Source organism: Sapajus apella, unplaced genomic scaffold (assembly GCF_009761245.1).
Source record: "Sapajus apella isolate SASKATOON/1434 unplaced genomic scaffold, GSC_monkey_1.0 scaffold13, whole genome shotgun sequence".
Taxonomy (NCBI): Eukaryota; Metazoa; Chordata; class Mammalia; order Primates; family Cebidae; genus Sapajus; species Sapajus apella.
The window spans coordinates 3,101,014-3,116,722 of NW_022436953.1; the positions used below are offsets into that span (position 1 = coordinate 3,101,014).

The window sequence follows — 15,709 nt, forward strand, 5'->3', positions numbered from 1 at the left end:
AGAGGCAGGAGGGGAGCCTCCTCGGAAAGCCCTGTGACCTATTGCCAGGGACCCAGCAGTGGGCTCCCAGCGGGCCCTGCTCTGGCGTCGGGGTTGCAGAGGCCGCCCAGGAGAAGGCAAGCAAGGCCTCGGAGACAGTAGGTCAGCCCTGCGGGGGTCGCGGGGTGGGGGGCACTTGGATAAACGCCTCCTTGGGGTCGGATAGCCGGGAGTCATGGTTCCCCGAGTCTGACTGGGGCGGGACGTTGCCACCCAGGCATGGAGCGGAGGCGTCCTGCATCCACTCCTTACTTGCTTCGTGACCTTGGATATATAATTTTATTCTGGGGCCTCAAAATCTACCATGGGGCAGGGGGCGATGATACTTGTCTCCTAGGGATGTAGCGATCAGAAGAGGGCTTTGTGTGGAACGCTTTGTTCACCAGTGGAACATTTATTATCATGATCAGTGTTAACTTGACAGTAGGCACCTCAGAAGGCGGGGACGAGGGCTGGCAGCCCCAGACAGAATAGAAAGGGAAGGACCGAGGCGGGAAGAAAGGAAACCGCTCTTGGGGGCGGAGGTAGGGGTACACGTAGGAGGGAAGGGGACGGGGCTAGAGGTGGCTCCGCCCCACCGTCCGGTAGTGTTTATTTTCAAGGCAGCTTCCAGTCAATCCTGTCACCGGGGCACATTCTTTTCGGGGGCTGTGAACCACTGTCTGGGCTCCGCGGGAAGATTTGAGGAGGGGGAGGGCTGTCGAGTAGGGAGGAGGAATTCGCAGAGTAGAGAAAACTGCGTCTGGACAGGCAGTCCCTACGTCGCGCAGGGGAAGCAGAAGCGGGAAGAGAGGAAGCTGAGTGTTCAAGGCAAGGAATTTTAACAAACTTGGGCAAGTCAAACCTTCTGAGCCTCGGTTTCCTCCTCTGAAATGGTTATATTAATAGGGCCAAAGACAAGAGCTGTTGCAAGAAGTAGAAGCAGTAACAATGGTGGACACTTAGCAAGAGTTTACAGCAGCCTGGCGATGTTCTGGGATCTTCATACCCAATGAGACAGGGAACTCTTCTAGCCCAGTAGAAGTCTCTTGACCATGGTCTGCCAGCTTACGTGGGGGCTGGGTGGGGAGGGGAGGCTCTTAACCTCTCAGCCCATTGGTGGTTGTAGAACACCCCTGAACAGTAGCTTGTACTATCCATGTGGTTGTTGTTGGTGGATTGTTAATGTTATTGTTCTCAGCTATATTATTTCTATTGTTATAGCCGCTCACTACCAACCCTAAAAGGTAGTCATCATTAACTCCTTTATGGAAAGGAAACAGGCTCAGAGAGGGTAAGTGACTTGCCTAAAGTCACACAGCAGATGTGGGGCCAAGCAGAGAGATAAGAAACCAAGCAAATCCAGAGGCTCACCCATCGCAGAGGGAAAAGGAAAGAGGGCACAGCCTGGTGTAGGGCGAGGACTGGGTGAGAGAAGGACACCCACTGTAAGGGCAGGTCCCCAGCAGTTGATTTATTTGCTTTCCAGCAGGGATGCTAATTGGGCAGATCTTTATCTCAACACGATAACAATGACAGGAGACCAGGGATTTGTTTACAGCAGCTAAAAATGATGCATTTGTGGGAGTGGGAAGCTGGATTGGACTGCGGGTTTTGTTTGCAGCTTCTTTGGCTTCAGATGGTGGAGGGTGGCTATTGGGGAGTGGGGAGGCTGAAAGGAGGCTGCTGGTCATTCTGAGAGTATTTCCTAAAACTAATGATTAAGAGGATTAGTCTCCTTATTTGAGGACCTCAAAAAAGCACAAAATTTGATGGACAATTAATGCTTTTCTAAGTGGGAAAAAAAGAGTACCTGGGAATCCCACTCTCTGATCTCTGCTCAGCTAGAGGAGAAGCTTGGCACCTCTGTGCCTAACAATCGCCTCTCACCACGCACACCCCCAGCGCCACCACAAGAACTGTTTCTCCTCGCATAGGTGTGGAATGCTCTGTAAGCGATTTTCTTCCATCATTTCCTTAATCCTTACACCAGGCCTATAAAGTCCACAACGTTATTAACTTCTTTTGTAAGTGAGAAAACTGCCATTTAACAAGGTTGAAGGACTGGCTCAATGTCACAAGACTACAAAAACAGCAGGACTCTACACCTAGATCTGGGGACTACAGGGCCAGTGCTCCAGCCCAAGACAGAGGCACGAGGTATGATTATGACTTAAAGAAAACACCATCTCCCTGAGCCCCATACAGCAAACTCAACCTCCTCATCTATGGGCTGTCCTTGCAGAGGAGGGTGTCACTGGGGCAACCCTTGTACATGAATGGTCAGGAGGTCTGTCTACAGCCACTCATGTACATGCTTACTGACTTACCGGTTGTGTGAGGTATAAGATATTCACGTCTGCTCACTCATGTGGGGGCACAATACATACACTTATATACACAACGGCCACCTTCTCTACTACACTAATGTGAAAAGCATGACACATGGAGTTTTTAAAAGTCTAAATTACAGAATATTTCAATGTAGTTTTATTACTTTCAAAAACACACACGGTCATTACAACTCTGGTAATAAAATCTATTCCCTCTTCTCTGACTACAGCTTAGACAGGCCTTCATGAAACCACTTTGTACAAGGCTAACTGTAATGATCCCATAAATTGTCTTACAGAAATAGTGCATCTGATAGTTATAGAAGTTAATTTTCATCTTGGATCATATAAACATTTATCTCCAAATCTCGTGTCACTACCAATAATTCACATTATTGTGGGGGGGAAAAAGGAGGGAGGGAATTTAGAATGAGTGTTGGTCAGCCCTGCTGTAATGGCCACATGATCTGAAAGATCAGAGCCCTAATGTGGAGTTTACATTTATGGGGAGTCCTGAGTGCTTTCTTTCCCATGCCCATCCACATGTGCATTCACTCATGTGTTCACACAGGGAAGCACTTTCCTCCTCACTCAAAGAGAAAGACAAGTCTATAGAAACATCTATGTCATGTCTCCATCTACCTACTGGAAACCTATATTTCTCAGGAGATGAAACTGCCACCAATCTCAAAAATATGGTTGCAGCTGGAAGGTAAAGGGTAGAGGGTGGCTGGCTGCCTGCCATGCATCTGGGGAGCCCAGCTCCCAGAGGAGAAGGCATGAGATTTAGTCTCCTCTCAAGAGGCCAGTGACTCAGTGCCCCCCCCAACTGGCCCCAGTTAGGGAGAAGGGAGGAGATTATTGGTGAACCCAGAGCAGCTGGAGTGCTCAGTCCTTGGTTGGTGTGAGAAGCGCGGACCCCACTCTCTTCTAGATTTGACCCTTGCATTTTAAGGCAATCTCTGAAACACCTTCCAGTTGGGTTGATCTCAAGGTGATACAATCCCTAGTCTAAAGTGGGGTTGTTGGGAAAGAAGGGAAGGTCAGTTTGCTCTCACCTGTGTGGTGTAGTGATGGTGGGGCATTCCTGGTCTGGGAGGCCCCATCTGCTCTCAGGGGATGCCTGGAGCCCAGGCCTCACAGTCACCTCCAGCTCTGCTCCAGTTCTCTTCAGACTGCCACAATAGCAGGAAACGGAGGCTCCTCGTGATCTGCTTGGAGTGGGGATTTCCACGGGGAGGGCGGCCAAGCCTGCCACCTGGAGCCCCACAGGCCAGCTAGGGCACACTCCTGAGGCTATGAGGGAGTGACGGCCTGGGAGATGGGAGAGGTCTTACCAGTTGGAGCAGGGGACAGAGTAGCTTCCCTTTCACCAGCCCCGGGGGTGCATGGGCATTTTCCTGAGCAGCCCCTGAGAGTCAGAAATACAGGGGTGGGATGGGAGAAAGAGTGTGGGGCTCAGGAGTGGGGTCTTGTTCAGTTAGTCTCACCCCACCTCTTGCAGCCCTCCTGTGCTGCCCTGATTTCCTTCACATCAAACATCTGCAGGAGTCACGATCAAAAAACTGAGAGCATCAGGGTGGAGGGTTTAAGAAGGGAGGGAAAGGGGGAATGAAACAAGATGAGGGAAGAGTGAGAAAATGGGTAGGAGGGAAATGGGTGGGGAGGAGTGGAGACAGTGAGAAAGGAAGCTGAGGAGATGGGGGAGGAGGTGACCAAGAAAGGAAGTGGGGGGAGGGTAAAGGGGAAAATGGGTGGCAGAGTAAAATGGGATTGTGAAAGAGGAAGGGGCCACGAGGGGAAAAAGACTGGCAGGAGGGAGAGGAGGAGGACTGTAGGGGAGGACCACGAGCCGTTCTAGGGTCCCCGACTCAGAGGCTTTGCGCGGTCTCTGGATACGGCTAGCATCAAGAGGTAAGAAGGTCCTTGCCCCCGGTTGGCAGGAGCGCAGGGAGGCGGAGGGAAGTTGGAGAACCTAGAGGCATGTTCTAGGATCAAGGACCAGCTTGTGCAGGCCAACAGAGTCTCCCTAGCCCTCTTCGCTAGGGCCCCGGGCCCTTGGCGGGAGAATGGAGAGATGCCCAGGAAAAAGACCAGCACTGCCAGGCCCTAAGTGCACGGGCTTGGAGACGCAGCGCCAGAGGCGGGCAGGGCACAATAAGGGCTGAAGCCCTTACAGTCCTGCAACCTGGAGCCACCAAACCAGGGACCTCCGACCTGACACCCAGGCGAGGCTGCGAGGTCCAGAGCCTGGACCTGGCTCCTAGGGCGTGCCACTCCTGACCCCTGTGGCGTGCGTCCTGACGCACCGCGCCGGCTTGGTACCTCGGCCCTCGCTACGGTTCCCTGGCTGATTCTGAGCAAGGCCAGCAGCCTACGGCCCCAGCAAACCCCCACATAACCGTAGGGTCAGGCAAGCCGAGCCGGGACTCCGCCTGGGCAGTGCTGATGGCTGGGGGTCCCTGCAACTTCAGGACCAAGGGCAATAAGGGGTTAGGCCCGCAGACCCGGCCATCCGCTGACGCAGGGAAGGTCTCGATGAACCTTGGGGATCGCTCCCCGAATGCCGACCAAAGACCCAGACCTCCAGGCTGGACGCGGTGAGGGCCGGATGAGACGTTACTTAAACATGTTACTTAGAAAAGACTGCAGTAAACATTTCTTTCCAAGTGAGAAAGGTCTTTTTTGTTCCCAGACGGTTTGAAGGTATTTGTGCCAACATGACCCCCAGGAAATTTGGAGGAAGCTTTCTACGTCCTTGGAGGCCGAAATCCTGAGCGGGTGTTCGGTTGAAAGCAGACAGTTTCGAGTAGATAGCGCTGGAAGAGACACAAAGAATCTCTCTTGCTTCTTGAACACGAAACCACGTTTCTCTCTTTCTTTCCCCTCTACTTACTGCTCAGCAATCCGCACTGAGTGAGCAGGAGCTCTGGTTCAAATGAGTTAATTTGCCTAAGACTGCAGTCACTCTTCTGAAGTCAAATTACATTTTAAAAGGGTTATACACATTGAAATTTCGCTACAGAAAGCTAAACGCACGCTAGCAACAATAAAAAAAAGTTAAGGAATGCATTCAGAATTCCAATTTAATCCTCAAGTTAAAACTGCTCATTGCACGCCCAAATAGCACATGCAAATAGTACAAATAAATGTCTGTATACAGGCGTCCTTTTATTTTTCCTGTGTTTTTATTTGAAAAAATTTTGAATTGATTTCATCCAACAAAGATACAGTGTTTTCGACATTACTGTTTTATTGACATTATTGGTTTTGTTAAAGAAAGTGTAATTTACATTTTTATCTTTAAAATTTTTGGAGGGGGCAGATCCACAAAGACAGCTGTAAAATTATCTCCCTGAGAAATCAAAAGTCACATTCTCAGCAAGGGCCTGTAATTTACAAAGAACTACACAAAATACTGATTTTGGACAAATTTTGTCCCAGGAAAGAGAAGTACTAATTAAAAAAACTCAATTCCAAATAAAATCTAGGAAAATGTGGCATTCCTACAAACACATACAAAACAAAGTAAATACTTAAAACAGCATTTCAAAATCTCTGTTATGAAATTCCTTCAACAAGAAAAAAACTCTCAAGAAATTAGACCAGTTTAATGCCTTCTAGGACTCGCCAACCCAGTTGACATTTCTTTAAAAGCCCAAAGTGTATTCACCCGTCTCGCAATTAAAATGCTATTGCTTCTGAATTGCTTTAAAAAAAAAAATTGGATAGCTTTCTAACATTCCTTAACTAAAAACCAAAGCAAGGCACACACGCGCGAGTGCACAAACACACACACACACACACACACCCAACAACCACTACCACCACTACCACCAACAAATTAACAAAAACCCATTTCGTGGCTCTCTGCTTCTCTCTTTTTCTCTCTCAAAAGTTGTCATTGAAAATGAAACTCCTAGGAAAGCAATTAAAAAATGATGAAAAGATTCACCTGAAACGTTTTGGCTATCTGAGTTCATCATTACAAAGATAATTTTTCATGCTTTAATAGAAAAATCACTTCTGATTGTAGTGTTACATTGTTACATTTTTATTAGAAACCACGATAACTTTCAACTTGTTTGTGGCATTAAATGACTATTTGAATAGTTGAGAGACAACGGGATAAGCCGTGGCATTTATAACTAAAATTATCCATTATCTGCCTATATTTATAGGTACATTAATTAAGCAATGTCTGTGCAGACAATAACAGTTATGAGAACACTTTATAGCTTTCAAAAAATTGTCACATTTTTCATTTGATAATGCATTTATTGTAATGGCTAGCATGTGGTTTTTCTTAAAAAAAAAAAAAAAAAAAAGATACAAACGTTTATGCATCTATACAGCACTTCCCCTTCACGGAATTTGCCACCATTTACTGATGATCTTTAATCATAGGGTGGGAGAGAGAGCTTGTGTAAACGTATGAGGTGATGAAAGAGTAGGAAGGTAGATACACTCGATTAAAATAAAATCAAACACTTCCATGGATGCAACCACACTTACTTTACCTGATAGTAATTAGCTAAACTGCCTGGAACGAAAACCTATTATTAGTAGAGCACAGCTCGAGGATTTCAAAGATCTCCTTTTCAAACAAGAGAATGCAAATGCCCCAGAAGGCGATCGTAACTGGATAGGCGTTGGAACCAGATCCCACCCTCTGATAAGTGACTCCTGCGGAGCGACTGCTGCTGTACTACTACCGCTCTCGAGTTCTCCTCCTTTCAGGCCCGCGGCCGTCGCGAGTACCAGCTTCCTGCGAGCGAAAAGGAGGCCACCTAGATGGGGATTGGCTTTGGGGGAATTCCTGTGGGGAAGCTCGGCCACTGGGGAACCAGAGCAACTAACGGAAGCCTGAACAACACTGAGAGGGCAGTCCGAGACAACCCAAAACCCTGCTCTGGGCATAAAACTCAGATCAACCTTAGGGATGCGGTAGCGGATAGAGGTTTTCCGCACGCTGGATCAGCCCTGCGCTGGGCTGGAAATGGGGAAAGGAAGGGGCGATAAGGCCTAGATGCCACCCGCTAGACCCCTTTTCCTGGGTTCCCCACGCTGGGAGTCCTCACAGGCCCTGGTGGCCTACCTGCCCAGGGTCCTCAAGAGACAACCGCTTAGGCCTGGTGTAAGGTACCTAGCCCGGGGCTGCCGAGGTGGAATTTTGGGTAGAGAGGCTTGCGTGGGCCTGCTAGTGGGAAGGAGACGGCCCTCTGCGTGAGCTGATAGAGGGGCCCTGGCAGGCTCCGGCGGGTGCAGCGCGCCTGTGGGCGTGTATCGACCATCAGGCGCTGGAGGGGCGCTTTGTCCCGATCGCAGTTCTAAGACCTAGATTGTTGGGGCTAGATTTAGGTAAGGCCTAGGAGAGAAGCAAGGCTGAGAAGCAAGGGAATGTATCAAGGAGAAATGCAGGCAGGCTTCGGTTGGAAAGTGGGGGGAGAGAGATTGTTTCGATAGCCTTTGTCCTTTTCTTTTTCCAGAATCATGAAATCACCCAAGAGGAGAGGAAAACGGGACTAGAAGAGAGCAGAAATATTTCCTCGAGACGGTTTTGCCCCAGAGGTAGAGTGGGGAAGTGGGGCTGGAGCTCAGCTTCCTGCCTGTGTGCTCAGCTGCCACCGTAGTGCACTCACACTCAAGGTCCGCCACCCCGCCCCGCAGTGCCTTGCACCCCTCTGCCCCCACCTCGGAACCTTTGCGCCTGAGCGCTCGGGACCCCCTGCAAAACCAGGCACGTTCCTCCCTCTGCAGACTCACCGCCTGGTTTGCAGACACCGGCCTCCCCCTGGGGCGTCAATACTTGCAGGATTTAAAGCAGAAAGACACCGGGCGCCCCTGTGGCTGAGGAATGGCTGTTCCGGCGCAAGACCCTGCCCACAGAGGGTCTCTCCCCACCGCCTGTGGGCCACCCTAAGTACTCCGGGGCGCACGTGGCCCGCGCGGCATCCCAGCTTGCCCGGAGGACCTAGGGGCTGCCTCTCCACAACATTTCCGCTCCCTTCTGAAGAGCCCCGCCTCTCCCCCCTCCTGACAGGCTGTTCTTTCTCCCTTCAGCCTTGGGCACCCACTCCTGTCGCCGTTGTGGCCCCGCGTGGCAGCGCTTCACCCTCGTACCCACTCCCAGCCGGTGTCTTACGCCGCTCGGAGGCAATGTCCACCCTCCCTGCACCTTTCACCCGCCCCTTCCAGCTGAGACGGCTCTCTTCCAGCTCCCTCATCCTGACTGCCAAAAAATGCTTGGAGCAGCTGGGGCCGGATAAGGAGAGCCAAGGTTGAGCTGGAACCGGTCCCTACGTTTTCAAGGCCAGCGCTGCACACAGGTCTTTCTATGGCCCTCAAAGCGGCACCCGCTGCTCCTCACTGGGCTAGGCTGGTAGCAGCGAGAGAATGCCTATTGCACAGGAAGAAGATGGTCCCTACCAGCGCAGAGTTTCCAGAATCTATGGGGACGGCATAGATTTCCCCAGAAAACAACCAGGGCCTCATGAAGGTGCCAGAAGGCGTATAGGTAGAGAAATTTTAAAAGCCTGTCGGAGAGTCAAGGCCTAGACTCAGGCTCCTGATTTCAATAGGCGGAAAAGAAGGCCGCCAAGGCTGGGTCCCCTCCCTTGTGAGGACAGTTCCTGCTCTCAAAACCGTATGAAGCCACCCAGTGTGTTCCACACTCCAGCCACGCACCACCAATGCAGTCAACAAACACTGCTTGACCTCCCATACGGAAAAGCAGTAGCTCACACGTACTGAGAGCTTAACACGCGTGAGGCCGTTTTGCCTCATTCAACCCTAGCAACAACCCTGAAAAAGGTATTATTGCTTTCGTTCTATCGACAAGGAAACTGAGACTTAGAAATGCCCAAGATACACACACTGACGAGGCCAAGCAAGAGCTGTCGAATACCAAAGTTTAGTCACAACTCTGTCTTCCTTTTACATACTGCTCTGTGCGGTTGCTGCCAGAGATACAAGGGCAAAATCAACCCTGGGACCCTGCCCTCATGGAGCTTACAGTCTAACTGGGGCAACCAGGCAGGCACGTACAGCTAGAATTAAGTGGGAAGTGATAAGTGACACGCGTGTCCTTTGCTAACACGAGCTGCAGGTTCAGAGGCTGAAGAGAGGGGACTTCCGGCTAGCCGATCTAGGAGCTCTTCCTTGGAGAACAGCTTTCCACTCGTGGAGGATACGGGTAAGAAAGATGTTCCAAGCGGACAGAAAGCTTGAGCAAAGTCAACAAGGTGGAAACGGACGTGTCGCCCACCCGTAAATAGAGAAAACGCTCCGTCTCCTCGTGGATCCAGCGCCCGGTATTTACCCGCCAGGAAGTTTTCGTGCCCCGCGCAGCAGCTGAAAAAAACACACTCCTGGGGCACCCTTCCCTGGCATTGGTTCGTGGACAGCAAGCCTCCCAGAACTGGCCTAAATCGGGCAGGTGCAGCCACGCGGGAATCAGTGGTTCAGGAACCGGATCCGTGCAGCCTTGGCCCGCAGCGTCTCGGACTTCAGGACTCTATACTAGTCCTTGCAAATTTCTGGTAGAGCCGCAACAACCCATTTGGTGAGAGCAGGGGGCGTAGCCCCATGAGCCGGAACCAATGGGGAGGGAGTCTGGGGCGCCGGCCCCGCCCCCGGCATGACGCAAGGCTCCGGGACAGAGGCTTCGCAGCCCGGGCCCCAGTCCCTGCAGTGGCTGTAACAAAACCCAGACCCCCAGGTCCCGGCCAATGGAGGCGATTTAGACTGGAGTGGGACCGCGTCTGTCAAAAGCCCGACTCAGCAGCAGCGGCGGAGTCCAAGAGGAGAGCTGGAGCCGCCGCGCTGCCTCCCCGCCCCCGCCGGGATTTATTATTTGGACTGGACAATTAAGTGGCCCTGATGATGTTACCAAGCCCGGTCACCTCCACCCCTTTCTCAGTCAAAGACATTTTGAATCTGGAGCAGCAGCAGCAGCACTTCCATGGTGCGCACTTGCAGGCGGACTTGGAGCACCATTTCCACTCAGCGCCCTGCATGCTGGCCGCAGCTGAGGGGACGCAATTTTCTGACGGAGGGGAGGAGGACGAGGAGGAAGAGGGCGAGAAATTGTCCTATTTGAACTCACTAGCTGCAGCCGACGGCCACAGGGATTCAGGGCTGTGTACCCAGGGCTATGTCCACACGGTCCTGCGAGACTCATGCAGCGGGCCCAAGGAACATGAAGAGGAGCCCGAGGTCGTGAGGGACCGGAGCCAAAGTGAGTAGAGGGGGAAAAGAAAAGCACCCGCACACCTGGAGCAATGGCAGAGTGCCCGCAAACAGCCCACTAACCTTGCCAGCGCTGCTGCCCACCCCTTTACCCTTTGGCTGGGGCCATGCCTCCGCCTTGGTCACCGACAGCTCCACAAAGCGCAGGTACCTGCAAGGGACCCGGGGCGGAGAGACAAGGATGAGGTGACCCTGACAACTACTCTCCACCAAAGGGGGAAATAAGGCAAGGGGAGGTGGTTACTGCTGCTCTGATGCTGACAGGCTACGTGGGCTCAGAGCCTGGGTCCTCATAACTGGTAGTGTTTTTGCTCTTCCCCCCCCCCCGCCCCCACCAAAAGACTCTTCCCCAAAAAAAGGGCAGGAGCCTGGACGTTTTTCACTTTCCCTCTAGGGTGAGATGAGTTCTGCCCACGGCAGCCACCCCTTCATCTCCGAAAAGACAGCCCAAGCAGCCTGTGTGTCTCGCATCCGCAGGGCGCAGGAACTTTGGTGGAGGCCAGCTGGGTGGTTTCCTCCCTTCTCGGCTTGGAGCTCAGCTTCCCTAAACCCATGGTACCGGGTAGAAAGACAGGAGGCGGTCAGAGAGTGCGTGGGAACATTGCCTATTCCAAGGGGCCATAGCTCTCACACCCCTAAGGCGCCAGCTGTTTTTGAAAATCCGTAACGTTGTGCTTTGTGTCTCAGGCTGCGGGCGGAATAGAAAACGCGCCGAACTTAGTCCGAGATCCTGGCTGCTCACATCCGACGGGAAGTGAATTGATAGGGAGATAGGATAATCGAATAAAGTCCCCAAGGAAGTGTATTTGAGAGGACAGAATCACAGTCTTTCCCCAAGAGGCGATTTAATGTGGCAGAGGCCAAGGCCTATGCTCTCACAGTTTCCAGGGCCTAAAATCGGCATGAAACTGTCTATAACTAGTCAATCAAACTTCATTTTCAAAGGGCACACAGACATTGTCATCACACTTGCATGTAGTCTTTCATAAGGCACACACACACACACACACACGTCCCTGGGCCATGCACAAGCATTACACTAGGAACAGATTTTCACGCAGTCTATGTACACCGCCCCACTTACACCAACTCGACTCACACCTTCAGCTATCCTTGTGGAATAGAAGGCAAACGAGTTTGCAAATACTGTAGTTATTATGTAGTCTTCAAGCCTTCATCCTGAAAATAGTCATTAGCACGTCGAGCCGCACATTTAATACAGAGTAATCTCTTCTCTTGCAGATGCTCAAGATCCAAATAAACACGCACTAAGTACCCCTCCCCACGAAACGCGCCTCCGCCGGCTGAGGGCGTTCTTTGGGTACTGGGGCTGTCGCAGGGTCCCACAGCGCCAGGAGCCACAAACGTTCCAAAAAGTCCAGGCATTTACTACTGCACGCTCTGCGCAGCCACCAAAAGGGGCCGCGGTTCTCCGGGACAGGAGCCGCGGTGCGGCCGGGAACAGTTAAGTACGCTGTTGTTTGCTTCTTCTGCAGAAAGCTGCCAGCTGAAGAAGCCTCTAGAGGCGGCCGGAGACTGCAAGGCGGCGGAGGAGAGCGAAAGGCCGAAGCCACGCAGCCGCCGGAAGCCTCGGGTCCTCTTCTCGCAAGCCCAGGTCTTCGAGCTGGAACGCAGGTTCAAGCAGCAGCGGTACCTGTCGGCGCCCGAGCGCGAGCACCTCGCCAGCAGCCTGAAGCTCACGTCCACGCAGGTGAAAATCTGGTTCCAGAATCGCAGGTACAAGTGCAAGAGACAGCGGCAGGACAAGTCTCTGGAGCTGGGCGCACACCCGGCCCCGCCGCCGCCCCGCCGCGTGGCGGTCCCGGTGCTGGTGCGGGACGGCAAGCCGTGCGTCACGCCCAGCGCGCAGGCCTATGGCGCACCCTACAGCGTGGGCGCGAGCGCCTACTCCTACAACAGCTTCCCCGCCTACGGCTACGGGAACTCGGCTGCGGCCGCCGCGGCCGCAGCTGCCGCCGCCGCGGCCGCCGCGGCCTACAGCGGCAGCTATGGCTGTGCGTACCCGGCGGGCGGCGGCAGTGGCAGTGGGACCTCCGCGGCGACCACTGCCATGCAGCCCGCCTGCAGCGCAGCCGGAGGCGGCCCCTTTGTGAATGTGAGCAATCTAGGAGGCTTCGGCGGCGGCGGTGGCGCACAGCCTTTGCACCAGGGTGCTGCAGCCGGGGCCGCGTGCGCTCAGGGCACCTTGCAGGGCATCCGGGCCTGGTAGGGACTGGGCGGGTCACGCGACAGGCACCCCAGCGCAGCCTGGCGCCGCGGGACTGAAGCGCGAGAAGGGCCGGACCTAAGGGTCAGGTCCCCTCGTTAAAAAAAAAAAAAAACATATACTTCTCGCTCCTCAGGGCTTCGGATTGCAGCTCACTCGAGGCCTAGGGAAGGGGGCTCAGGGGCGAGGAGGATGCCCGGGTCTATTCGCCAGGACTGTCTCTGAGGCAGAAACGCGGGCTGGGCGCCGGGGAGGACGATGGCCCCGATCTTGGCAGCGAGGGGAGTGCAGGAGGCTAGAACCCTGGCCGCGTTTGGCTCTTCCAAAGCGAGAAGGGCTTCTCTCCCTCGGCCTTTCTGCGGACTTGGCGAAGCGTTGTCGGGGAGCCCAAGGACAGAACAAATTAAAAGCATGAAGGAGAGAAAAATAGGGGTCGTGGCTTGAGAAATCCCAGGCCCTACCTATCGTCTGCCACCTTTGCGGGCCTGGAGCGCCATAGCACAGTCGATTTCATTTCCCAGCTGCCTCCCCTCCGCAGCAGATACCTCGGTCCAGATCTCCGGATTGTCGGATTGTCGGGGGACTCGGGACTCTTCGAGGAAAACCAGCCAACTGAGATCAAAAGTTGGGGCGGGGAGGCTGAACAAATAACAGGACCTGGTGGCCCACCGGAGGTGTTACCGGGTTTCCTTTCTGTTTCGTATTCTATATTCAGCACATATTATCTATCTATATAACTATAACCACACGCCGTGTACACACCCGCTGCCACACACTACAGGAGTCAATAAACAAGGTGCAATATTTTCATACCGTTGGCCGGCTACAGAATTTGCTTAGCCCCAAAGAGTGGAGAAGAATCCTTTAGATAGGGCGGGAAGGGGAGGAAAAGGTGCGAGGGGGAAAGCCATCTTCCTTGGAAGATCGCAGGCCTGGTCTCCCATGAGCGAGGCCCCAGGCTGCAAGTCTGGTCTCTTCGTGGCTTTGTTCATTAATTTCTGTTTACTCCTGCGGGCTGGACAGTTCGAAGGCTCAGGGCCATTTGAAGTCCCGGACTTTGCGGTCCCCCCAAATTTTACCCAGATGCTTGGACTAGCTGTATAGACCTGCGTTCAATCAAGTCTTGGACTCTGCCCCACCTCGAGGGTCGCGAGGAAAAAGGAAGCCTCGCCCCCAGGCCCAGTTATTGGCGGCGCGAAGGCTGTTCCTTCCCTGACTGCAGCCGGGGCTCCCAGCGCTCCCGGGGACGCTGCGCTGCGCCCCGCCGCGGCCGAGCTCTCCCCCTCGGCCGCCCTCCCTTCTCCCCCGGTTGCCGCGGCTTTATGTGGCTCCTTGTCACTTGCGGAGAATGCCTGTGCGAGGCCTGTGCTGCCACACGGCCGATTGTGAGCGTGCCAAGGCGGGTGAATGGGGAGGCCTCAGAGCGCCGCGCCATTGTGGGGCCGGGCCTCGCTGAAAGGCGGCTCCGGGCCGGGAAGGTGCGGAAAGAATGGCTTTTTATTGGAGTCCCGAACAAAAGGTGTGGTAGGAAGGCGAGGTCCCCTGCGCGAACAAAAACCCCAGCGCGTCGGATTGACGTCCCCCCCGAGCTCCCCATTGCTTCTCAGAGCGGGGGCTTTGTGCAGCAGTCTGCTCATACAGAGGGACGGAGAAATGCGCCGGGGTTTTGTTCCCCACTTTTTGTGCGCTGGGGGAGGGGGCGGACAGGGGAACGGGGGCTGGGCGGGCAGCAGGGAGGGGAGCACTGATTAGGCCTGGTCGGCCGGGGCGCTGAAACGTTCAGCGGGAGTCGGCGGCCTGAATGCTGGGTCATTATTGCTACAAGTTTAGCAATTTCACCCTTACAGGAGGGGGTGAGGCTACTAGGCTGCGGCGGGGCCGCCCGGCTGGGGAGCTGCAGAGACGCAAGGAGGAGAAAGAAAAACGAGGGAAGGAAGGGAGAGAGGGAGGCAGGCAGGCAAGGGAGCCCTCCGAAGCCCTCTGACCGCCCAGGATGCGACTTGGACACTTCCGAAAGGGCCTAGCGGGAGGCTGGAGAAGCGGCGCTGGTGGGCGAAGACCTTCTCTCCCCTCCCCTCGCCTCTCAGGCGGTAGAAAGACCCCGGAGCCCAGCGTGAGCCAGTGCGCCTGACTGCTGTCCCGCAGCCCCTCGAGGCCGGGTCCCTCCTCTTTCACGCCGCCCCCCAAGCTGAGACACAGCCTCCTGCCACGGTGACGCCCCAATCCTCCTCCCTACCGCGCTCTCTATTCTGGAGCCGTTACCTTCCCATGGATTGCTTAGGCAAAGGGCTGGAGAGGGAATTCTTGGTTCCTCACTTGCTTCTCACAGCCTGCAGCTGCAGACTTTCATTCATTCATTCATTCATTCATTCATCCATCCAACCATCCATCCATTCAGTCAGATATACTGATAACCTACTATGTATTCACTTGCACTGTTGACGGGAACTATGAAAAAGAAAGTGTCCCTAGACTGGTGGATTTTATTTTCAGGTGTGCAGGTGTGGGTGAAGGGAGGGGGAGACAACAAACAATGCAAAAACAGTAGATGAAATCTAAAAAGGAAATAGAGCCAAACGCTGGGAGTGGAGGTCCTTTGAAGTAGGCGATGGGGAAAGCCTGTTGAGATTACATTTAAGTCAATACCTGAATGACAAGAAGGAAGTCATTCCAACAGTGCTTTGCTATCTCAGCCTCCCTGCCTCTGCACAGGCCCTCCTGTCCAGCTGGAATTCCCTTCCACCCCCATTTTTCTGGTGAACTCTTGCCTCTCCTTCAAGGCCAAGCTTCTTTCCTGAACCACCCAAGTAGAGGTAATCACTCTCACATTTGTGCCACCAGAGTCTTAGGTACTTTCCAATATCATAACATGGTGTCATGC

The 15,709-nt window shown here is 53.6% G+C and overlaps 1 protein-coding gene and 2 long non-coding RNA genes across 3 annotated transcripts; 2 read left to right on the plus strand and 1 right to left on the minus strand.

The window, feature by feature from the left end:
* The first annotated feature begins 4,010 nt into the window (after positions 1 to 4,010).
* Positions 4,011 to 5,513, plus strand: LOC116553775. Its single transcript, XR_004269907.1, has 2 exons — positions 4,011 to 4,265; positions 5,047 to 5,513. It is a non-coding gene; the product is annotated as an uncharacterized LOC116553775 (long non-coding RNA).
* A 1,121-nt stretch (positions 5,514 to 6,634) lies between these two features.
* On the minus strand, positions 6,635 to 9,896 carry LOC116553774. The gene is made up of 2 exons (XR_004269906.1): positions 8,118 to 9,896; positions 6,635 to 7,688 (listed from the first exon to the last, which is right to left on the minus strand). It is a non-coding gene; the product is annotated as an uncharacterized LOC116553774 (long non-coding RNA).
* On the plus strand, positions 9,887 to 13,657 carry NKX2-3 (NK2 homeobox 3). Its single transcript, XM_032281259.1, has 2 exons — positions 9,887 to 10,590; positions 12,098 to 13,657. Exons 1-2 carry the CDS (start codon positions 10,233 to 10,235, stop codon positions 12,829 to 12,831), a joined length of 1,092 nt encoding a protein of 363 aa, XP_032137150.1. The 5' UTR covers positions 9,887 to 10,232; the 3' UTR covers positions 12,832 to 13,657.
* The last annotated feature ends 2,052 nt before the right edge of the window (positions 13,658 to 15,709 follow it).